Source organism: Hyaena hyaena, unplaced genomic scaffold (genome assembly GCF_003009895.1).
Source record: "Hyaena hyaena isolate Hyena2069 unplaced genomic scaffold, ASM300989v1 scaffold_280, whole genome shotgun sequence".
Classification (NCBI taxonomy): Eukaryota; Metazoa; Chordata; class Mammalia; order Carnivora; family Hyaenidae; genus Hyaena; species Hyaena hyaena.
Window position 1 is genome coordinate 1,710,617 of NW_024080912.1, and position 24,508 is coordinate 1,735,124.

The window sequence follows — 24,508 nt, forward strand, 5'->3', positions numbered from 1 at the left end:
TTCCTCTGTGCCCAGCAGCCTTATACATTTCCAGCAGACACACTACCAACTTGTGAGTCATTCCTGGCCTATGGCCAGCAGGGTTTGGGGACTCTTTGGATGTGGAGGTGAACGAAAGGGCAGCATCTAGAGTGACACCCATGTGTCACCCATATTCTGATGAGGATGCGTGGGAGGGGGGCAGGGTTGGTGGACTCAGTCCCAGGCATGCTAATTTGGGAGTCCCTTGGGCTGCCGGGTCAAGGTGTAGCAAGAGCTGGTGTGGCTCTGGAGCTCAGAGGGGCTGGGGGTGGGGTCTTTGCTGGAGTGGGAGAGGGGAGAGCCACGTGCCCGTGATGCCCCTGGAAAAGCAATCCAGGAGCAGAGGGGGGTGAGAGGGACAAGTGGAGGAAGAGAAAACAGACAGGCAAGGAGACAGAGGAAGGGCAGCCAGGGGTCACAGAACTCAGAGCAGCTGGGGGACAGGGTGGGAGTGGGGGCGGGGCACTCAGAGGAGATGGGTTTCCCAGTCTGCATACCCAGTCCCAGCTGCCGCGGGTCCCCATGGGGACTTCTGGCTACCTCAGGACGCTGGTGGCTGCCACTAGGGGGTGAGTCAGGGTGGCAATGGGCAGACAGAGGAAATCCCCGCCACTCCCTGAGCGACTCAGTGACCAGTGGCCGCCCCGCCCCCCGCTCAGTTTCCACACATGCTCCCCACGGCCAACACCCTTGGGAGAAGCTTCTGCCCCCACTTTCTCCCTCGAGGCTGTGGGTTTCATGGGTAATTCATCTGCAGTACGATGGCAGGGCACAGGAAGGAACCAGAGCATAGACATGGCTCCGGGCAGGGAATCAGGAAGGCTGGGTGATCATAACTATGCTCATCTGTTTCCCAATCATGTGCCCTTCTGCCACCTTTTATACAGACGGGGAAACCAAGGCACACAGAGGTTACAGAACTTGCCCAAGGAAATAGAAAAGCTGGGATTTGAGCCTAAACTGTTTGGCTCGAGAATTCTGTTCCCAAACACCGCCACACTGCACCTCACTTGCTGCCCCACCAGCTCGTTGCAGGCCCTTCAACAAATCCCAGCCCTCCTCCCGGCCTCAGTTTCCCCATCTGAGGTAATAATCACAACAACAGCAACAGCAATGATAATAATAGCAAACCCTCATTGGCACCTCACGGAGCTCAGACACTGTTCTAAGCACCTTAGGATGTGGCTTCTGACTCCTGGGTCTCTCTCTCTCTCTCTCTCTTTTTTTTCTTCTTCTTTTTTGTTTTAATTTTTTTAACGTTTTTATTTATTATTGAGAGACAGAGAGAGAGACAGTGTGCAAGCAGGGGAGGGGCAGAGAGAGTGGGAGACACAGAATCTGAAGCAGGCTCCAGGCTCTGAGCTGTCAACACAGAGCCCGATACAGGGCTCAAAGTCACAAACCATGAGATAATGACCTGAGCCGAAGTCGGAAGCTAAACCGAATGAGCCACCCAGGCGCCCCTTGACTCCCAGGTCTCATGGCTAAGTGGAGGAGTTTGATGCCTAACCAAGTAATGATGTCATGTCAATGCTCAGAGAGACTGGGAAAGAAAAGCACACGGTGTTTTGAGCTGTAACGGAGCCGGGCATTATTATATTCCCTCCAAGAATTAGTAGTGATGTGGGCAAGAGAGCGTGGCAAGCAGGCACTTCAAAGATGGGACTTATGTCCCCGAGGGAGAAAAGCAGGGTGCTTTACGAGGGCTCAGCTCGCTCAGATCGAGGGTGGTCAGGGAGGGCTTCCCAGAGGAAGTGGGGCTGGCTCTGTGGGAGAAGCGAGGAGGAGCTGGCTACAGGACAGCAGGCAAGGGAAATTGAGCGCCGAGGCTCTAGGCATGCAAGAGAGGGTCAAGTTCAAGGAACTTCAGGGCAGGGGCAGTTTGAGTGCAGCCAGAACACACAGCGGGAGCCAGAGAGGAAGGAGAGACAGAGCCAGCGAGACAGGCAGGGCCCATCACGAAGGTCCTGTGCCTGGCGCTGGGGGTAGGGGGGGCACAGGCGAGGAAGGGGGTCACGCTGGGAGGGCATGAGGATCAGAGCGGGAGGGTGTGGGGGGAAGGTGACCCTCAGAATCCCTGCTCCGCCATGGCCAGCGGGGACCTTGGGAAGACTCCCCTCTGTGCCTGGGCTCCTTGCTCCCTCTGTTAATCGGGGACCCCTGGAGGGTCAGGAGGTCTCATCTGTAAGGAGCCCAGCCTGAGAAACCCCGCAAAAGCAGGGGGCCTGCTCACTGCTGCACCCCCAGTGCCCAGAACAGCGCCGGCCACACAACAGGTGCCCCCACCCAGGGCCGCTCCCGCGTCTTGTGTTTTAGCAAGTGACCCCGCTGGGTGCTGGGGGCTGAGCCAGGAAGCTGTGCACCAGGGCAGAGGCGGGGATGGGGGTGGGCAGCGACGGTGACTGGGAGCCATCCTAGAAGACCTGCCCCCCCACCTCCCGGAGATCCCCGACTCAGGACCCCTCCAAACTGAAGTCGCCCCAGGGCCTCCTGGGACCGGGAGATGCTCTGGGTTCATACGCACTCATGTCTTTCTCGGAAAGTCCACTTTGGATCCTGGGTGGGAGGGGCTGAGGCCTGGACAGACTTCCGGGGGGGCGGGGCAGCTAGCTTGGGTTTTGTGGCTCCTGCACACAGTAAGTGCTCAAAACATGTTTGTTGGAACCCCTCTTGCTACCCCAAGGCAGTCGTCTCCAGCTTTGGATGTCTCAGGCCTTAAGAAGTCTTGCTGTCCCCTCACTGTCCCTTTGTGTCCTCTGCGCTGGCCTCAGACACAGCCTGTCCAGGGCACCTGACCGGCGGGGGGCCCAGGGCCTGGCTTCATGGCCACATGAAGGGAGGGAGGCGGGCGCCCCTTCCTCCTCTAGGGGAGGGAAGGGTGGCTGGACAGAAACAGAGCATGAGAGGAAGGGAGCACAGTCTGGGGGTGGGCAGCTCTTGGGGGGTGTCCTGTCTTCTGACACATTGTCCCCCAAGAAACAGGAAGTGCCATGAGCCTCACACGGCAGCCACTTCCTGTGTGTTCAGCTTCCGCTCCAGTGAGAGCTGGTGGGGAAGAGTGGCGGGAATCTGGTGGGACAAGCCAGCCCTTGCACCCCCCTCCGGCTCACCAAGGCCTTCTGGAGCCGCACTGCAAGCATCCTGCGGTCCCTTCCTACACACACACACACACACACAGACACAGACACAGACACAGACACACACAGACACACAGACACACACACACACACACACACACACACACACACACACTGACATGCTTTCTTCTGACCTGCAGCCTTTGAAAGTTCCACCTGTAACCCCAGACTCCGCCGTGAACCCTTTGCTGCCCGCTTTGACCCCAGACAAGCCCACCCGATCTCCAACAACACTCTTGCGTCACCATCACACGGTTAGCGTGCTTTTTTTCCTGATGTCACCTGCTGTTCCAATCCAAGGGCAGGAGCCAAGCCCCATGTCCCCAGGTCCCGCACAGCTCAGAGCACAGGCTTGCTGAGAGCTGAGGCGAAGCCCTGACCAGGCCGTGCTGCATGTGACCCTGAGTGAGTACTTGACCCTTCGTGGCCCTTGTTTTTTCTCATCTGTCGAATGATGGGATTGGACTAGAAGGACCTCAGGACATTCTCCAGCTCAAGGATCCACTCACTGAGCCGCGTTTACTGAGCATTTAGTCTGTACTGGTCGGGGTCTCCCTCTGGGGGCACAGCAGTGATCAGGGGACAAATAATGCCATGGAGCCTACTTCTAACGGAAGAGTCAGTGAGACAAAAGCAAATGAGAGAGTACAGGATTTCCTGCAAGCAGTTTAAGGACTATGCAGAAGAAGGAAACCGGGTGAGCCGTCAGAGAGCACTGAGGCTGCCAAGTACTGGGTAAAAAGGAAGAAGCCGGATGCTGTGATTCTGCTTGAACAGAAGATGAAAAGCCATGCAAAGCAGCGAGCAGGGCATGGGCCCCCAGACACCTGATCCTGGCCGTACTCGACACTCCTGTGTGACCCTGGGAAAGTTACTTCCCCTCTCTGAGCCTCGGTGTCTTCATCCGTGCCTGAGGGAAGTGAGCAAAAACTGGAAGCTTCTTTGAAACCCTTCTAAGAATCTGCCTTGCTGAGCATTCGGGTTCTGACTCAGTTCCAGCCTCTTAACTTTTGCCCTTGATAAGGGGCTGCAGGAGGGTCAGGCCTCTGTGCCCCAAGGCCTGCGGGGAAACAGTGAGGAGGCCCGGGGAGGGCACCGCCCCTGCACTCACCTCTCAGCCCGCAGCTGCTGGGCCACGGCCATGGCCACCAGTGTTCCCGGGGACTGGGCAGCAAGAGTCTCACCCAGCCAGGCCCAGGTTCACCTCTCACCTCTAGCCACCCTGCGTCTCTGCTGTTGGCCCAGGGAGTTCCCAGGAGGCCTCCCAGGGGAGGCCCCTCCCTTGCTTCTCTCACTTAGAAGAGGCTCCGCCTCTGGGATCTCTAGGTCTGGCCCTCACTTCCTCTTCCCTGCCCTTCCCCCCCCCCCCCCCCCCCCAGCTGCACTGCAATTGGGGAAGTGCCCACCCTCGGATGCTGGGTTTGCAGGAATCCACTGACTCTGGGGCTCTGAGACCTTCCCTGATAGGATTTCTTGGTGCCAGTCCTCCACCGGGCATCAGAGAGCTCCATTCGATCAGAGACGGCGTCCCGGCGCTGCCTCAACCACCAAGGGGCCTCATGAACTTGGAGAGTGACATCTTATCCTCAGGCTCGTCACACCAAACCCTCTGATCTTGACTGCCAAACCTTTGCCCAAACTATTCCCTAGGCCTGGGATGCCAGCTTCTACCTTGTCTTCTATCACCCCTCAGGCCCGGGGCAAATGCCACCTCCTGCAAGAAGCCTCCCGGTTTCCCCAACAGAGTAAGCACTCAGTTACCTGTCATACAGAGTGTGAGGGTCAGTTTATGCTTTTGTCCTCCCCTACCCCGGGAGCTCAGGGCTACACCTTCCGCATCTCTAGATCCCCAGGCCTGGCACAGCCAGCCGGTCCTTTCTGGATCTGCCAACCACGGTGAGTTTAATTATGAACCTGATCACATCTTTCCCTGCTTACACTCTTCCACTGCTTCATCTTGCACTTAAGGAGAAAGTCCAGACTCGCAGCCTCCTCTGCCTCCAAATCTCTGAAGGCCTTGCTGGCTTCCCCGGTCCCCCCCTCCTTGGCTCTCTCCTTCCCACACTCCCACACTGGAGCATCTAGAATGTTCCAAGGTGCCTGCCCCTCAGGGCCTTCGTGCATGCTCTTCCCCTACTGGAATGTTCTTCCCTGCCTCCTTTAGAACTTGGCTTGGAAGTCACCTCTTCAGTGAGAATTTCCCTGACCCTTCACCTAAATCAAGTGCCTCCTGTCATATTCTCTCCCACTTCCTTGTACTTTTACTTCTGAGCATTCAGAACTATTACGATTTCATATTTGCTGGTGTGTTTATACATTTAACAACCGTCTTCCTGGCTAGCACAGCGCCTAGCACAGGGCAAAAGCACGCAGCTGAGATTCAGGGTGATTCTGTGGCTCCTCTAACAGGTGTGGCTACTGGATTCTGAAGGGAGCTCTCTGGAAATCCACAGCCTCACCCAGGAACCCCAACCTGTCACTTACACACAAACACATCTCATTCACGCCCAACACTCAGTCATGCGCTGCAGACACAAAGCAGAGAGACAGCAGAGAGAGGATGTAGATGGGGAGGTCTTCATGCCTCGCCATCCATGGGTATCACAGAATGGGCCCCTCTGACTCCATCTGTCCCGAAGCCCATGCTATGTCAGGGCTCCTAGGACTGGGACAGGGGTCTGTGGGGACAGAGCCAGCTGTGTGGCACCCAGAGCCAGGATCTTCTACAACAGTCCCTTTGTTACCTCCCAGACAAAGGAATGGGGGGCAGGAGCCATTCTCAGGATCCCAAGTACTGTCTGGCTGCTAGAAAGGAGGGCAGCTGGTAGCCTCAGGCCCTTCCTCTGAACCTTGTCCCAGCTCTGCCCAGCCACCCCAAGGGACCTTCTGCCCCAAATGGAGTTCAGGGTGAAACCCCATTCCCCAGGAGGGAAATTCTCTGGGCTCAGTTCCACAGCCCTGCATCTTCATCCAGCCAAGAGCTCTTCTGAAACCAAGATCCTTTATGGACTCTGCTTGGGGGGCAGGGGCAGTTGGAGAAAGACAGAGGAGAGGACAAGAAAGGAGAAAAACAGAGGCAATCAACAACTACTTATTGAATAAGGCATTTAGAATACAGAGATAAGACAGCAGAGTGAAACCAAGTTGAAATTTCCCATCCTACTCCAGACATATGAAAAAAGCTGGGTAATACTTTTTTTTTTTTTTTTTTAGCATTTTAAACATATGGAGCCCAGCTCAAAAGGAAGAAAGTGTAATGTTCAGGTTCTAAGAGAGGGAGTACTTACGTCACAGAGGGGGGCTGGTGCCTCCCACTCTATGGGAAAACTAAGGGTGAATATGGGTTATTGGGACTGAGATTTTAATGCCTGATCTGGGACTAGATCTGGGCTGCATTTCCTGCTGTTACCAAGAAGTCAAGTCTGACTAGTGTGAAACCAGGTGTCAGAACTGATTTAGAGGAACAGAATTTCTCAGTTACGGGGCACTTGGGTGACTCAGCCTGTTAAGCATCCGACTTCAACTCAGGTCATGATTTCATATCTTGTGGGTTTCAGCCCCGCATCGGGTTCTGTGCTGACAGCTCAGAGCCTGAAGCCTGCTTCAGATTCCGTGTCTCCCTCTCTCTGCCCCTCCCCTGCTCACGCTCTGTCTCCTTCTCTGTCTCAAAAAAATGAAATAAAAAACATTAAAAAAAAAAAAAGAATTTTTCAGCTATCCGCCTGGGGTCACCCTAGGAATAGAGATACTCTCCCAGGTCATGGGTCGAACAAGGGATATGTACACTAGAGCCTCAAGCCTGAAACACGCATTGACGTGAGGCCCGGATCCAAGCTAACCCCACAGTGTGGAAATCCCAAGCTGAGGCATTACATCAAAATAGTTTGGAGCCCATGAACCTGTAGAAGCAATAACAAAACTGCCTATGAGCTCGCAGATCAAAATTACAAATTCTGTAAAGAACACCTAAACCGTGAAAGCATAGACTCAACACACTGAAGAATTCACACCTGCGGAACTAGAAATAATATAAACGAAGACTTCAAGATGTCTCAGGGCTCCTGGTCTACAGGATGAAACAACTAAATGCATCGTATCGGGACAGGGTGAAGTGGCAGACGTGACAAGTGTCTGGAAGCACCAAGGGCTGCAAGCACTCAGCCATGGCTGGAGTCAGGACGAAGCTGGCTTTGAGTTGGTCAGGAAAGACAGGAAGGGACCATTTTAGCAAGCAAGTGTGACAGGGCACTGGCATGTGATTGTGTGTCTCATCCTATGCGTATGATTGGAAACACCTAGGGGTGCCTATGAGTGTGTAGGTAAACACATCCAACCCAGTGTAGGGAAGTGTGAGCATGTTTATGTTATGTCCACACAAAAGCACGCAGTGTTGGGGCGCCTGGGTGGCCCAGTTGGTTAAGCGGCCAACTCAATTTCAGCTCAGGTCATGATCTCACGGTGGGTGTGTGAGTTCAAGCCCCGCTTCAGATCCTCTGTCTCCCTTTCTCGGACCCTCTCCCACATGCACACACACATGCTCTCTCTCTCAAAAATAAATGTTAAAGAAAATGTTAAAGCATGCAGTGAAGTGCATTGTGGTGAGAGGCCATATGGAGATGATGGGATCTAAGTGGACACATAATGAGAGTAAACACGAATGCACTTATAATGGGAACATGGGCAGCTGATACACCCTTTTTGATCCTTTCTTTATCCATCTATAAAACAGCCTTACTGAACAAGAATTAATGAGGAAAATGTATGAAAAGTACCTAGACACAGAATTTCTGATTCCTGTTCATAGTTTTCAGTGCGTGTGTGGGCGGTGGGGTGGGTGGGGAGGCGTGTTTCGGGAAGGACAAGCCCTCAAGTTCACTTTCTCAGGTTTCTTAAGGTCTTGCCTTCCCACGCCCCACTCCCTCCACCCTAAGAAGCCTCCTGTGGTCCTGACTCAGCCACTGGGCAGCAGCCTCTGCAGTGGGAGGAGGGGGAAAGAGAGGGTGAGCAGTTGGGGGGGGAGGAGAGATTGTCCAGGGAAGGCCCCAGGGCAGTGGGGGGCCAGCTCTTCCCTCTCCTGATCCTTCCCTGCCCGTGGTTCTGCTGAATACGGGTATTTCTCTGGCTCCCTCATATACAGAACACTGCTGCTAATTTTATGCCCAAGCTCTGATACAGTGTAATTTGAGGCCAGACACTCTGTCAGCAGAAGGTTTCCATCCTGCTGCTGCCGCAGGGGCGGAGAACGAGGCAGGGGAATAGCCAGGAAGAGGGAGCCAAGCGCTTCACACATTCCATTAAGCAAGTATTTCTCGAGCCTTCCTGGGGAGGTACAAAGAAATGCCTGATGTGACCTCTCGCGTGTATCGAGGACTGACTTCTGATAACCTCCACCACCCCTTCCCAGCCTGTGAGTAAACAAATCAGAGTCATTGAACAATCCAGACCGGTAGCCGCCTCCCAACCCGGCACTGAGGCTCAGATAGTTCATTCCTAGAAGAAAGTGGCACAGGCCTTCTCCTCCCCAGGTCACTCTGGGCTCAAACCCAAACCTAACGGCCCGGAGAATCTGATCCGGGAAGAAAATTGCTAGGGACGGTGGGAAGCAAATGACAGTTAAGTGACAGTGTGACAGTGACGAAGAGGATGAAATGCCAGAAGAAAAATAGTTTCAAGAACTCAAAACCAACAGGTAGGGGACACTCGAGAAGGGGCATCGCGGCATGACGAAACACAGCCAGCTTGCGTTCAGATCCACGTCTCCCAGGAAGGGTTCAAGACACTCAGGCCACCCGCGAGGGATTCCCAGAGGACTGGATGGGACCAAGGGCTGCCTCTAAAAGTCACACAATGCACAGTACTCTCAACCATGACGGATTCGAGTGCTGGTGTCCCCAGGATAAAGCACAGCCCTGGGCTCAGAGATGAGGGACACCTCCTCCAAGGAGCCGGTGGTCAGGCCTGAGAGCCCCGGGCCGTGGGAAACGGGGCGCAGTGACAGGCCGGGGTTGGGGAGGAGGCAGGACCAGAAAAAGCCCCAGGAACCCTGCATGGGCGCTCAGCAAATGCCCGCTGCCTGAGTCAGCGGGCCTCCTAGGGAAGACAAGGAAAATCCCAGATTAGACTGAGCAAGATTCCTGGGGATCCCTCACGCACTGAATTCCCCAATCTTGACCCACATGTGTCTCTCCCTCTAATTTATGAGGGGAGCCTCACTAGACCTCCTCCCTGAGCCATAAATAGCCACCCCTGGAAGCCCCGGGGAGAGGTATTTGAAGACAGAGGCTGTGGATGAAGCCAATGAGACAGCAAGCTCGCTGAAGGCAGAAGGTTCTGCCTTCTATTTGGCGCCCCGGTTTGCAGCAGGGCTGGGTCTGGAGCTCAGGTGCCCTGGCTCTTCCCGCCTGTGGCTGACCGGCAGTTCATTTTCCCAAGTGAAGATGCTATTGGCTTCCTAGGATTACTACATTGTTCATTGTTTCTTCTTCTTTTTTTTTTTAATATTTTTATTTCTAGGAGAGAGAGAGAGACAGCGTGAGCAGGGGAGGGTCAGAGAGAGAGGGAGACACAGACTTCGAAATAGGCTCCAGGCTCTGAGCTGGCAGTCAGCACAGAGTCCAACGCGGGGCTCGAACCCACGAACCGCGAGATCATGACCTAAGTGAAAGTCAGACGCTTAACCGACTAAGCCACACAGGCGCCCCCATTGTTCATTGTTTTTAAAATGTATGGAGCACGTTACGTGCTAGACACCTAGCGTGTGCCTGGTTCCAGATAAAAGTAATTATTCCCGTGATACATGCTCTCTGGAGGGGTATTAAATAAGACCGCGAATGCCAAGTGCTCAGTACAAGGCCGGCACTGGCGCGCAGAAGGTAAATCCGTAAATTACAGATGTTAATGTTGTTACTCTTGGTGATAATGTGCTTGGTATGGATTGGAGCCCTCTCGGTCTATGTCTCCGTGGGCACTTTTGCTTCTTTGTGTCTTAAAAGTTACCACGTTAAATTCTACACTCTCCCCCACATTCATCTAACCCACTCTCACTGCACTTGACTTTAAGGAAACGGCTTTGCAGTTAGTCAAAATGTGGATGGAAACAGACCACCAGGGGGCGCCGCGACTCCGCATCCCGGTTCCTGCTCTGCAGCGCCACCTACAGGAGAAATGTCCAAAAAACTCAGTAGCGTGAACAGAGGGTCAAATTGTGAGCTATGATCAGAAAGATGCACTGAGATGCCCCGAGTTACGGTTTAACCGTCCCTCCACCCTAAAATTGCAGTATATGAGTTGTAAAGCGCCTGGCTCAAAGTCCAGCTCAGTACACGTCAGCTGTGGTTATTGCTACTTAATCCTCACACCTACCCCCATAAAATAGGTCATATATTTTTAAAATATTTTTAATGTTTTATTTTATTTTTGAGAGAGAGATACAGCATGAGCAGGGGAGGGTCAGAGAGAGAGGGAGACACAGAATCTAAAGCAGGCTCCAGGCTCTGAGCTAGCTGTCAGCACAGAGCCTGACGTGGGACTTGAACCCACGAACTGTGAGACCATGACCTGAGCTGAAGTCGGACACTCAACTGACTGAGCCAACCAGGTGCCCCAAAATAGGTCATACTTTTATGCTCACTCTGGAGATGTGGGACCCAAGGCTCTACAGGATTAGGAGACTGAACCAAAGTGACTTCGTGAGTGAGTAACATGGTGATATTTTGACTTTAAATCAGGATGACTTCAAAACACACTGTTATCAGGGCATCAGGGTGGCTCAGTCGGTTGAACTCTGACCTCAGCTAGGGTGGTGATCTTGTGGTTCGTGAGCCGAGGCCCCCGGTCTGGCTCTGTGCTGACAGCTCAGAGCCTGGAGCCTGCTTCTCATTCTGTGTCTCCCTCTCCTGCTCACACTCTGCCTCTCTCTCTCAAAAATAAAGATTAAAAAATTAAAAAAAAAACCACACTTATTAAATGTGTTGCACTGGCCCCCATTCTTTTTTTTATTTCTTTCATGGGCATTCAGTTAGCATCCACTCTGTACACAGATAGATACCTTTATATGCAGTATAAAGGATACGGAGAGGAATCTGGTGCTGTCGCTGCCCTCAATGAGCTCACGCTGCTGTTGAAATGCACACATAAATGTGTATGCATGCATACACACATGCTCACACACAGACATGCATACACATGCAGGCACGTGCACTCACACACATGCACATGGACACACATACACACACATATACATGCATACAGAGCAAAGCACAATTTGGGAAGAAGCTGGGAGATACGGAAGAACGTAGTTTCCCTAGTTCAGTGCCCAGGGCTGTTTTCAGCCCCCCAAGGAGTTACAAACGCAAATGTCCCCAGAGGCCTCGCGAGGGACCCTCACAGGTCAGGGCAGAAAGGCAGAAGGAGGGGCGGCTGTGGCCAGGGTCTGCCTCTCTGTGCCATCACTGCTGCACAGAACTCCAAGGACTCCAAGAAATTTGAAATTTGAACATGGCCTCCCAGCTTTCCATAAGGGTCTGCCTGTTGAGGGAAGACAGAACTTGTAGTGGCATTTGTTGGCTTGATCTCAGCTTTATGTGTTCACAGACCCAGTATGCGGGCCTCCATTTATACCATAGCTCCAGTCCCTGCAAGTGTTGGGGTCAGTAGGGCGGAGGGACGCGTGGGCCACAGTAATCCTCTGGCATTCATTCAAAGAAGAAAGAGATTCCATTGCAGCGTTTAAATAGAGTGATGTAATCTGATTAATGTTTTTTAAAGATCTCTTTGCCTCTTGGGCCGTGGTTCCTAGGAGGTAACATTGGGAGTAAGTAGACTAAGTGCTCCCTACTAAAGCTTTCTGATTCAGTTTATTTAGTTTTGGGAGAGAGAGAGGAAGAGAGAGCGAGCACAAGCAGTGGAGGGGCGGGGGCAGGAGGGGTGACAGAGGATCTGAGGTGGGCTCTGAGATGTCAGCACAGAGCCCGATGTGGGGCCTGAACCCATGAACCGTGAGATTATGACCTGAGCCAAAGTCTGGCATTCAATCGATTGAGCCATTGATCCAGCGATTGAACCAGCAGGCGCCCCTCTGGTTCAGTTTTTAAAAATCACCCTTATCAAGTGTCCTTTACATATGATGAAACTCACCAACTTAAAGTGTACACATCAGTGGGTCTTGACAATGAGGTAGTGACCACTCCACAACATAGGTCATTTCCATGATCTGGAAAGGGACAAGAGTCGTGTTCTTGGTAACCACCCTCCTCCCTTCCCTGCCCTAGGCTCTGGCAATTACTGATCTGCCTTCTACCATTCTGTTTCCCATTTCTGAAATGTCATACAAATGGAACCAGAGTGCGTGGTCTTCTGAGTCTGGCTTTTTTTCACATAGTAGAAGGCTGTTGAAATTCATCGATGTTTGATGGATACATCAGTAATTTATTCTTTTCTTTGCCAAGTAGTATTCTATTATATGGATATGCCACGATTTCTTATCCTTTTCACAAGCTGATAGGCATCAGGGCTGCTTCCAGCTTAGGGGTATTAAAAACAGATCTACTACAGGGGCGCCTGGGTGGCTCAGTCAGTTAAACGTCCAACTCTTGACTCTTAACTTTGGCTCAGGTCATGATCTCACAGAGTTCGTGGGATCGAGCCCCGTGTGGGGCTCTGTGCTGACAGTGCGGAGTGCTGCTTGGGATTCTGTCTCCTTCTCTCTCTGAACCTCACCCACTTGCTCTTTATTTCTCTTTCAAAATAAATTTAAAAAGTAAAGTAAAAAAAAACATTCAAGCATTAAGGCCTGTGTGAGCATGCATTTAATTTCTCGTGGGTGAAGATCTAAAAGTCAGGTGCTGGGGGCACCTGGGTGGCTTAGTCGGTTGAGCATCCGACTTTTGCTTGGGTCATGATCTCATGGTTCGTGGGTTCGAGCCCCGCGTCGGGCTCTGTGCTGACTGCCAGCTCGGAGGCTGGAGCCTGTTTCAGAGTCTGTGACTCCCTCTCTCTCTGACCCTCCCCTGCTTGCGCTGTCTCTCTCTCTCTCTCTCTCTCTCTCTCTCTCTCTCTCTCCTAGAAATAAATAAAAACACTAAAAAAAATTAAAAAAAAATAAATAAAAAAATAAAAGTCAGGTGCTGAATCATATGGTAGGTACATATTTACCTTTATAAGAAAACTGTTTCCCAAAAGGGATGTACCAATTTACATTCCCACCAGCCAGTGTATCGGGAAGATGTGCCTAGTTTCCAGGTCCACACTGGCTCAGAGACTGTGGCTCCAGGTCTATAAACACTGGTTGTCTAAATGCAGTCATAGCCTCTGGACTGGTTATTAAACTATATCGTCTCAGCTCCAAACCTTCCGTGCTCAGCTTTCTGGTGCTGGTGTTGGGTCTCCAAACAACATTTCTGCTTTATTGACTGATTCCCATTCATTTCTGTCAATAGCGGCTACTCCCAGGAGACCAGAAGGATGGAGAGGAAGGCATTTGCTCCTTTCTATTTGCTCACTGTACCCAACAGCACCGCCTTGGAAGCCATAGTGGGTTCCAGTAATAATTCTAGTTTTTTTTTCACATTTTCAAGATGAGCCTCACCCCACCCCTTCCTCATAGGGCTGAAGTTCTGAGTCCCAACTCCTTGAGGGCCCTTCTCCAAGCTTCTGAGGCACCAATCCCAGCTGAGCAACATCCCCTTCATCTCCTCCAAGCTTCTAGGTTGTGATAAGCCCACTCTCTTCTGTTCTCATGGCCATAGGAAGCTCTTCCTATCTCTGGTTACCTCAATATCTCCTTTTGCTTCTTGGTCCTTCAAGATCTGATCAACCAATTTCCTATATTAAATTCTCACTGCTAAAATAACTTGTGTGCTTTCTGTCTTCCCAACACCCAGCCAGCCTAGCAGGACACAAGTGCAGCTCTGGGCTGGGGCATCCCGAGGGAAGCAGGACCCTCAGGCAGGAGCATTCCATGCTGAGAGCAGAGGGATGGGCCCTTGGGCAACTCACCCAATCACTCTGACTGGCAGTTTCTTTCTCTGTAAAAAGGCACTCAGCTAGAGCTTGATATAATTGAAAGTTCAATAAATATTTATGGAAGGAATTGAGAGAAGGAAGCATTTTCTATTAGTTGCTGACACCCACTCAATTTGAACACGTTGCAAATTTTATTCCTATAGAGAGTGCAAATTCCCCCTATCTTCATTCTATGTTTTTGTTCTGCTTGACCAGAGACTGCTAAAACCCCCCTAGAATTCATGTCACCACCTTCTTTTGGCTGAAACTGTGCCCTACTCCACATGGAAAAGCAGGATTAGCAAATGTTTTCTCTAAAGAGCCAGACAGTAAATATTTTAAGATTTGCAGGGCATTGATCTCTGTCACAGCTCCTGGATTCTGCTTTGCAGCATGAAAGCAGCCATAAACGGTAGATCATTGAATGGGTGTGGCTGTGTTCCAATAAAACTTTATTTATAAAACTAGGCAGCAGATGTGGCCCTCAACCCGCAGTTTGCAGACCCCTGAACGAGAGATAAGAGCCAAGAGTCTCCCTAGTAACAATTCACAGAGGCTGTGGGTAGGAGAATCTGTGAGGAGCTCAGGAAGGTGACACTTTGGTGGGGACGAAACTGAGCCACTGGCCCAAGGTTACGTTCTCCCTGCATGGGTCTCCCTCTACCTCTTAATGCTACTATGATACCACTGCCTCTAAAACTCTGCCCTGGGAAAGGAGGGCCCCCCTGACTGCAGTTCTGACAGCCTAGACTTGCCAGAACTTGACCTTCCTGAGGGTACCAACAGCGGAGGGTAGGGGGTGGGGTGGGGTGGTGATGGGGAGAATATAACCAGAAGAAAAGCCATGGCTCTAGGCTGCCCATGTCTGCAAGGGGCTCTATTTGAAAATCAGTACTGCCTCCAGGTAGGAACTAAAGAGGAATGCCAACCTTCCCTTCTCTTAACCCCCTTCTCCTCCCCCATCCTCCCCACCCTGCAGCCACTCTGTAGCCTCTAGCCCCTCCACACACTCCCTCTAGCCTCAGCCCCAAGGCATGTCTTCCTCCTCTCTCCTGCCTCTTGATCCCATAGCTCAATGCAGCCTCTCTTGGTGCATCTTGGTTGATTCTCTCTGCTGTCTCCCCACCTCCACGATTCTATGGGCTTTCTTCATTTTTTGGATTCTTTGCACCACCTAACATGCAGAGCTGGTCAATGGCTCTTTGAAGACTGGGTTGCAAGTGGGAGTCCCTCGGAGTGTCGACTTGCTACCCCTTCCTGGTAAAGGATTATGTACCAGGGGCACCTGTGGGTCAAGGACTGTTACATTCATCTGTGAATCTCCAGTGTCCAAAATGGGACCAATGAGTGTTTGTGGGGGTTGGGGGCAAAGCAGGTGAGCGGGCTTGCAGACTGTATTTCCTCCTTCTCAGGGGCTCTGCCCTTCGAGGTAAGGAAAGAGCATCCTCTCTCCCAGCTCGCAATGAGCAGTAGTTGCCCAGAGCGCCCCATAGCCGCAGAATTGCACACCCAGGAACCAGAGAGCTTTGCAACATGAGGTCCTGGAAATTCTGTAACTTCCTTTTCCTCCTGTCACCCTTTGGCAATCTGCTCCCCCATTCCCACGGAGGCCCTCCGTGTACCCCATCCTGGCCCTTCTCCAGCCCTGATCTCCACTGATTGCTTCAGTTGCCCCCCACCACTTGCTCCCCCGTTTCCCCTCCACATCTGGGGGCCCCTTCCTGGGCTCCTCTTCATCTACTTCCTCAACCTCCTTTCCCTCCCACCCCTATGCTCTCTGTGGCTGCCAGTTTCATCCACTCCTGTGCCTCCATTACCAGCTGCACCCCAATCGTCTCCCAGGCTGCCCAGCTGCCTCCGGGCCCCCCACTGCACCCAGATGCCCCCCAGCTCTGGAGAGCACCCATCTGTCCCGTCACCAGAGTCAGAGACCTGGGAGCCACCGCAGCCTTCTCGTCCCCCCTTGGCTGCTACGTCCAACCCTCAGGAATGGGCTGCATCTCCGAACGTCCCCGCAGCTGCCCTCTCGCTCCATCCCTACAGCCTGCTCATAATTCAGCCTTCCCTTCTCTCTTGCCTGCCCTGCTCCAGCAGCTGCCTAACCGGTCTTCCCGTGCCACCTCAGCCCTGCAGTCTGTCTCGCACACTGGCTGCAGGTGGCCCTTCCTAAAAATAACCAATTCTGAGGCTTCTAATCCTCCAGCTCACCAGAGAACTAGTCCAGAGTGTTCTCATTTAAGCCAGGCTCCAGGCTGACCCCGATCTCATTCCTTTCCTTTTCCAACTCCAGCCCCCGTCGTAGGAGGGGGTGCCCCATGACGCCCACCTTCTCTGCCTGACCAACTCCTATTGCTCCTAAAAGACTATATACCACCACCTGGAAAGGGAGTTATCTGCCTGGCACACAGTAGGTGCTTAAGACCCAGAAGTTATGTGGGATTCCCTAGAGCCCCTGGGGCACTAAGGATGATCCCTGTGTTGCTTTCATGCAGATCTTATGGTGGGCTTTACCCTCCTGATGACATTTTTTAATGTTTATTTATTGTTGAGAGAGTGAGAGACTGAGTGCAAGTGGAAGGGCGGCACAGAGAGAGAGGGAGACACAGAATTGGAACAGGGTCCCAGCTCTGAGCTGTCAGCACAGAGACCGATGCGGGGCTTGAACTTGGGAACAGCAAGATCATGACCTCGGCCAAAGACGGACGCTTAACCGACTGAGCCACCTAGGAGCCCCAACCCTCATGATGACATCTGATGCTCAGACCATTCAGACCAGTGTAGCTGTGAAAGGAGGGGACATCCTTTCCCATTTCACTTTAATAGCAGGATCTAGACTTTCTCCAGCACCCTCCTCCCTCTAGTAAGAGGAAGAAGAGGCGCCCTCTCTCCTCTGCAGCCATTATCCTCTCGCTGGAACCCCCCAGCCGCCCTGAGTCAGGCAGCATCCCACGTGGGGCAGGGCCCCACCCCTCAGTCTCCCCAGGCCACATTTACAGACTTGGAGGGAAGGTGGAGGCATGACCAGAAGGGCAGGGGGCTCTGCACACTCTTGCTGCAGGAAACTACTCTACAGGGGGCGCTTGAGTGGCTTAGTCGGTTAAGCGGTTACAGTTCTGACTCTTGGTTTTGGCTCAGGTCATGATCTTATGGTTCGCGAGTTCGAGCCCCACATTGAGCTCTGCACGGTGCAGAGCCTGCTTGGGATTCTCTCTTCTTGTCTCTGCCCCTTCCCTTCTCTCTCTCTCCCTTTCTCTCTCTCAAAATAAATAAATAAGCTTAAAAATACTCTAAAACAGAAACAGGAAACTGCTCACCAGCTGTCTCTGTCATTGGGCTCAAAGCATTGCCCATTACATGACCCTTCCTTCCAACTTTTCACCGTACCAGTGGTTTCAAATAAACCTGTTAATTCTCGTTGCTGTCTTGTCAGTGTTTGAATAAGAAGTGTAGGCGTTTGGTTGGCAGCAAGGAAGAGGAGTATTGAAAAGCTCCCACCCCAAGGGAACTACTTAACCCCCTTCCATTTTCCCCCTAAATTCCTCTGTATTTCTAAATGAAAAGCTTATATTGCTATTTTTGATTGATTCATTGATTGTTAGATATGCAACAGGTTCCTTTTACAGTAAAAGTGAGAATTCAGTATTCTTATTTTTGTTGCATTGCATTCAATCTTTTTTCTTTGGAACATTTTGGAACCTTCTCTTTATCTCTGGTCTTCTGGGGTTACATGATGTTGTGTGGATTATGTCTTGTTCATCTTACTGGTATTATGGTGGGCGTACTCAGTCTTGACACTCATGATCTTCAGTCTGGGGAAGTTTTCTTGAATTGTTTTTTTGAATAATTTTCTCTGTTTTCTCTCTTTTAAAAAAAAATGTTCTAAGTCAGATGTGAGACCTCCCGGATTGGTGTTCTGTTTCTTCTCTTCATATTTTCCATCTTCATTTCTTCCTGTTAGATCCTTGAAGATATTTTTGTGACATACTTTTCAAATCTGTCCCTGAAATTCCTCTTTTAACTACCTTATATTAAATTTCTAAGACCTCTCTCTTATTTTATGATTATTCGGTTGTCATAGCATCCCATTTTTGGTTTTGGGTTGTATCAGTCAGCTTTCGCTGTGTAACAAAAACCACGGAAATCTCCAGTGATGCACAACTACAGGCAATTTGTTTGTGCTCACGCTTCTGTGGCTTGACTGATCATTCTGGATCAGGTGATTCATTCTTGAGTCCAAATGAGAGGGGCAGTGTTTCTTCCAGGCTCTTCTCTTATCTTTTTAGTTTGGTGTCTCTGTTCCACACTGGCAACTTTCCTTATGTGTCCAATAATGCCCATTGGTTGTTCACTAGTATTTAAGACATAGGTACGAGAAAAGCTGGTCAGAAGCTCTGCAAGGGTGGGTGAGGACTTGTGGATTGACTTGTTCCAACATTAAACATCCATTTAAATGCTGGGACAGAAAAGCAGCTACAGTGTTGGGAAGTCCCAGAAACAGTAGCCGATATAAGTCTTTTTCTCTAGTAAATTCTCCAGGAACTTGTCTGGCGGCTCCCATTCTCTGCTTGGGATGTAGGAGCAGGCTAGGGTGCATTGAGAGCAGAAGGGCCAGGAAGATGTTCTGACCATTTGGGATGCAGACTTCCAATGAATACCCTGTGTTCAGCCCCATGTCTTGCCCCCACCCTCTGTCATGCCGGCGACCTTGGTGTCCTGAAGACTACTCTCTACCATCTCCAGAGAATAAGCTCCTGCAAGAAGCTCAAGAGTAAACCCCTGGCTGCTGGCTCTCATCTCTCGCTATCATCTTCTCCACCTGCTCACCTTGCATTCTGGACCCCATTGGGGTTCTAGAGGCTCACTGTCTTCCCACCTCCCCGTTGTGCCCCTCTGTGCGCAGAGTCTCTTCAGCCTTTCTAAACACATGACCATCATTCCAAACAAAGCCCACTCCAAAAATGTGTTGCAATCTCTCATCCCTTGATACTCCCTTTCTAGTCCCTGTGTTTCTGTGGGATTATGCTTTTTCCTTTTTTTTCTCTCTAATGTCAGCGAATGCTCAGAAGGGAGGAGAGACCGATGCTTGCCTTTTCTCTGCAAAGGGGATTCTCGCTTTGTGTGTGTGCAAATGTCTTCCGTCCAGATGGTGTGCAGGAGGCTGCCCCTTTGTAATGACCCCAAAATTAATCAAGTCATTTTCCTGAACTAGGAAACCATCCGCTACCACCAACTCCAGGAGTGAAAGGTATTTCATTTTTCCAACTAGCCATGTACATTCTTTAAATTTCTTTTGCGTTATGCCTCTCTTTTCACAGATGAGGAACCTGTGGCTTTTGGATTGGAGAATGAATTGCCCAGAGTCCTGAGGTGGGATGAAAATCCCTTCTCATTGCCTGAAGCCTACGTTTCCCTATACCACGTGGCTGGGGCCCTGAATCTGGTGCAGTGCACTGGCCACGAAGAACATGAAGATACACAGCAGAGGGGGTGCTGCCTTTGGAGAGTCATCCTACCTGAGCTTGTGGACACCCAGAGGCCGGTGCAAGGTCACTCAGCTCCCAGGCAGCCCAGGACCTCTCCATCCTTGCAACCTGAGGACCCACCCCCTTCATTTTCTAACATGATTGCTAAATGTGGTTACTAAACGTGGTTACTAAACTAAACTCTTGTCTCAAAGGTTAATGCAAATTGCAAACCTATTTAGACGAAGGTCTTGGGTGTCAAATTGCCGTGCATGCCACCCCCTGTTCCTCATGTAGCCTGTGCTGGGAAAGATGAGAGGAACAGGCTGAGTGCTCCCTGTCATCACCCTGCATGTGCAGCCCCGGGATGAGGGACCTTTAAGCTAAAGAACCAGGCCAGATGGGTGTCCACAGTGCCATTTGGGAGGGAGCCTTTCCAAGCCCTGTGGACAAATTCTGGGAAAAAACGGGTCATCCGGACCCTGAGAAGGCTTCAAAATAAAAGCCTCTGGATAGTGATGGGCTGGGGGTGGGGCAGAGAGAAAGACAAGGCCAGGGGAGGCTGTGGAGAGAGGAGGGAGCAGGGCCCAGGGATGGGGAAGGAGATTTCTGGGAAAACAGGCACAGCTGTATTTTGGTAAAATATTGAGATGCTTCTACTAGTGTGTTAAAAAGCCCTGCTTCTTGGTGTCCGGGCCTCCCCCACTCTCCCCCTGGACCCCCAGGTCCTCCTCGCAATCCATCAACTAAAGGGTTAATGCCGGGTACATCAGAAGGCCTGCAGGCCACTACTCACAAACCCAACAACTGTGGCTACAGATTCTGAATATGACCCCTGGAAAAAATAATGATGTGAACTGACACAGATGCCAAGCCAGCTTACTGAGCACTCACTGGATGCGCTATCCCTCCCACACATATATCAACCAGAGCTCAACAGCGTCCCTGCTGGATACCAGGCTCTGTGCTGGGCCCTGGGGTAGCAGGGGGCGGGTAGGCTCAGAGTCAGGTGAGGCTCAGAGATCCAGGAGTTTGTTCATTTTGCTGAAAATGGAGCGGGAGGGAGGACAGGATAGGCAGATAGGTCAGTACGGGACGGGCCAAGGAGAGCCTTGTAAGTCCCACTAAAGAGGCTGAACTTAGTCCTGGGAGGATCTGAGCAGGGGAGGACCAGATCAGGTTTATGTTTCATTGAGAACAACATGGAAGCTGAGGGGAAGGTGGGTTGGAGCAGAGCAAGACTAGAAGCTGGCAGATTGGGGAGTGGGCTGAGTATGTATCCAGGGGAGGGTTGATAGGGTCTGAGGAGACAAGCAGTGGAGACAGACAGACAGAGGGCAGGATCACAAAATGCTTGGCTGTGCACTGAGCAAGGTTCAATATCATTCCCGTCTGGAAGACTGGGGATGTTAAGGCTGCAGAAAAACACCAGGAGCCCACTTTTATTGAGAGTACGTTCAGGGGCGCCTGGGTGGCTTAGTTGGTTAAGCGTCCGACTTTCGCTTAGGTCATGATCTCACGGTTCATGGGTTCGAGCCCCGCATCGGGCTCTGTGCTAACTGCCAGCTCAGAGCCTGGAGCCTATTTCAGAGTCTGTGTCTCCCTCTCTCTCTGACCCTCCCCTGCTCACGCTGTCTCTCTCTCTCCTAGAAATAAATAAAACATAAAAATTAAAAAAAAAAAGAGAGTACGTTCATCACTGCTCCAAGGGGCTTTGCGTATAAGGTACCCAACGAGGTATACAGTCTTATGATTCCTATTTTACAGATGAGGAAACAGAGGCAAAGAGTGGGTACGTACCTGTCCAAGGTCATGCTGCTTGGCGGTGGTGGCTCTGGATGGTCCCAGACAGTATGAGAAAACGCAGCAAGAGACTCATGCTGGTTTTGAAGAAACATAGATTCCTTCTGTGTGTCTTCACAAGGAAATTCCAAGAACAAAAGGTGGAAGCGAGTAGGAGGAAGTGGCAGCCCAATATAAGGAATTTTCCAACAATCTAGGCAGCCTTGTGAAGAAGTAAATTTTTGGTCAATGGTGGTTTGTAAGAATGAGGCCATGCCTCTGAAGGGTGAACCACCTGGAAAGGGGGAACATCCCTGAGAGAGGATCTAAGAGGTCTGGATAGGAGGGGGGCTCTGGAGCCAGGCTAATTGGGTCCAAATCCCAGATGGCTACTTACCAGCAGACTGCCATGGGGAAAGTCACTTAGCTGTGGCTCAGTTTTGTCATCTGTAAGATGGGGCTAAGAATACTGTCTATCTCATAGGGTGGTTAATTGAGTTAATACGTGAACTTACCATTATCAGCATCCCTGTCACACACCTGGAGGCAAATGGCACTGGCCTCACAGACACAGGCCAAGAGCTAGTCACTGAGGGAAAGATGGCTTATTTCTCTGGGTTCTCTGGAAGGGCAGACTGCAAGCACTTTCCAAACCTAGATGGTGAGCCGTGCAAGTCTTGCTTAAATTCATGCCCTCTTTGTGTGAATTCTCAGCTGCCCTCTTTTAGGGTTTATTAAAGTCTTTTGACAGTTTCAGGTTGATTCTACCACTCTAAGGATAAATGTAGGAAGGAGTTGGTGGCTTTGGTTGGGAACATTGAAAGGATAGCAGTGACCCCTTCCCGCCCTTGAGGCCAGAGTGGAGGTGCTGGGAGGGGTCAAATCCAGACCCCAGGGAAAGTCTGTCCATTGCCTAGTGGGACACTGGACTTTCCAGGCTCTACCTTTGTCTCATTATGTGCACATGCTTATCTGTCACGGTGGTAAAAACAGAGAACCAAAACCAAGAAGTGGGAGATAGCTCAGTAAATCATATGAGAACATCCATCTCATTTCTTCATGGTGAAGGCTTATGTCTGATGCAAAATGCAAAAATCAGACAACCTGATTCTTCTCTTTTTCCCAAATCAAATTTACCTTGTGCCTCAGCCAGGGTCTAGCCCCAAATAATAAAGCACACCAATTATTTTAATACACAGAATTTGCTACAGGGAATTGTTTGGACAGGTGGACAGGTGTTAGAATCTACAAGTTCAGAGTGGGGACCCCACAGAGCTGGGATCTGGACTTCTTGAGGCGGGGACACTACCCAACTGGCTCCGGGACCTTGAGGGAATGCAGTGGGGCTGGGGGGACGGGGGTTGCTGGAAGAAATTGAAGATGGTTACCAAGCGCTGCCGCCAAGATGAAGGGTCATTGCTAAGGTGAAGGAGTGAGGCTGGGTGCCGCTCAGGAGAACTGCAAGCAGAAGGGAAAGGGCAAGGCCCCCTTCTCCTTTCCAACCTCACAGTCTCCCTCTAGTGCCCACTAATGGGAGAGCCTGGCAGCTCAGAAATGGATTTGCAGAGTTCCAGCCCCTATGCCACAGTGTGAATCATAGAAAAGGGTGGCTTTGGGGTTGAGATGATAGCTTAGAGACCTGCACGCTCTGGAAGGAAGACCGCCTTCCCCACTGGGACTTGCAAAGAAATGACCCACAGCCCTGGGGACAACTCCCACAGCATAACTTAGGGGGAATAACAATTCTTTTAGAAATAAATTCTGATTCGTGTATCATTTATTGATCACCTACGATGTGCCAAGCACTGTGCTGGGTGCCATGGGGAGGCTTGGAACCAAAAGGACCTTCAAGGTTGTGTCTTCAAATATTGTCTCTCTCTCTCTTTTTTTTTTTAATGTTTATTTATTTCTAGGAGACAGAGAGAGAGACAGCATGAGCAGGGGAGGGTCAGAAGAGAGGGAGTCACAGACTGAAACAGGCTCCAGGCTCCGAGCTGGCAGTCAGCACAGAGCCCGACGCGGGGCTTGAACCCACGAACCGGGAGATCATGACCTAAGCGAAAGTCAGACGCTTAACCGACTAAGCCACCCAGGCACCCCTAAATATTGTCTCTTTATCAAGAAAAAAAAAGATTACAAGCCAAATGCTGGCTTGACGATTGCCTGGAGGGTGGCCTTAGGCAAGTCACAATTCTGACTTCTGTTTCCTTGATCACAAAATGCACACAAGTGGTCAGCTTGTGTGTAGACCTCACAGCATAATTAGAACAACTGCATGAACTAAGGAATGTAAAGTACTCACATACAGGGGTCTCCAGCTGGTCTTTCCTTCCCTCTTCCTCTTCATTCTCCCCATCGTGGTCCCTCCTCTGTTCCTGATCTTCCCTCTTTTCCTCCTCTTCTGCCACCATCTCCTCTTCTATGACCATCACCATCATCATCACCATCATCACAATCACCAACATCACCATCATCATCACATCACCATCATCACCATTACCAATATCACCATCATCATCACCAATATCATCATCATCTATCATCATCATCATCATTATCATCATCATCATCACCGTCATCACCACCATCATTTTCCTCCTCCTCCTCCTCATCACCAACATCACCACATCACCATTTATTTGGCACTTCCTACTTAGATGCTGTGTTAAATACTTTACATGCATTGAATTTATTTACCCCTCATAACAATCCAGTAAAGTGAGTAAATTATTATCCATATTTTACAGATTAAAAGTCCAAGTCTCAGAGAGTAAAATCACTCACCCCAAATCACAATACAGAACAGGAACATTCCTCCCATTTTACAAATGAAAACACTGAGGTCCAAAGAAATGGTGTGTCTTACCCCTAATCATCACACAACCTAGCAAATGGCAAAGTCATTCAGATACAGTCTTCAGACCACTTGTCTGGAATTTGGCTTGTCCCAAAGCAGTTGCATGTTTTTATATTCTATTTTATATTATACATAATAGGGGTTTTTTTCTTAAATAGTTTATTATCAAGTTGGGTTCCATATAACACCCAGTGCTCATCTAATAGGCTTTTTTTTTTAAGTCAGAAAATAAAATGGGTTAATCACTC

The 24,508-nt window shown here is 50.6% G+C and overlaps 1 protein-coding gene across 2 annotated transcripts in view; it reads right to left on the minus strand.

Moving 5' to 3' along the window:
- The window catches only part of NCF4 (neutrophil cytosolic factor 4), a 37,696-nt gene extending 13,906 nt beyond the window's left edge, over window positions 1-23,790 (minus strand). Inside the window, exons 1-2 of one of the 2 annotated variants that reach the window (XM_039246166.1) lie at window positions 23,706-23,790; window positions 21,422-21,626 (exon numbers count right to left, since the gene is read on the minus strand). In XM_039246166.1, the coding sequence (XP_039102097.1) occupies window positions 21,422-21,519 (98 nt within the window). In that variant the 5' untranslated portion in view covers window positions 21,520-21,626; window positions 23,706-23,790. Of the gene's footprint in view, window positions 1-4,269; window positions 4,422-21,421; window positions 21,627-23,705 lie in introns of those variants that run through there. The other variant, XM_039246167.1, reaches the window with a different exon arrangement.
- Window positions 23,791-24,508: the final 718 nt, after the last annotated feature.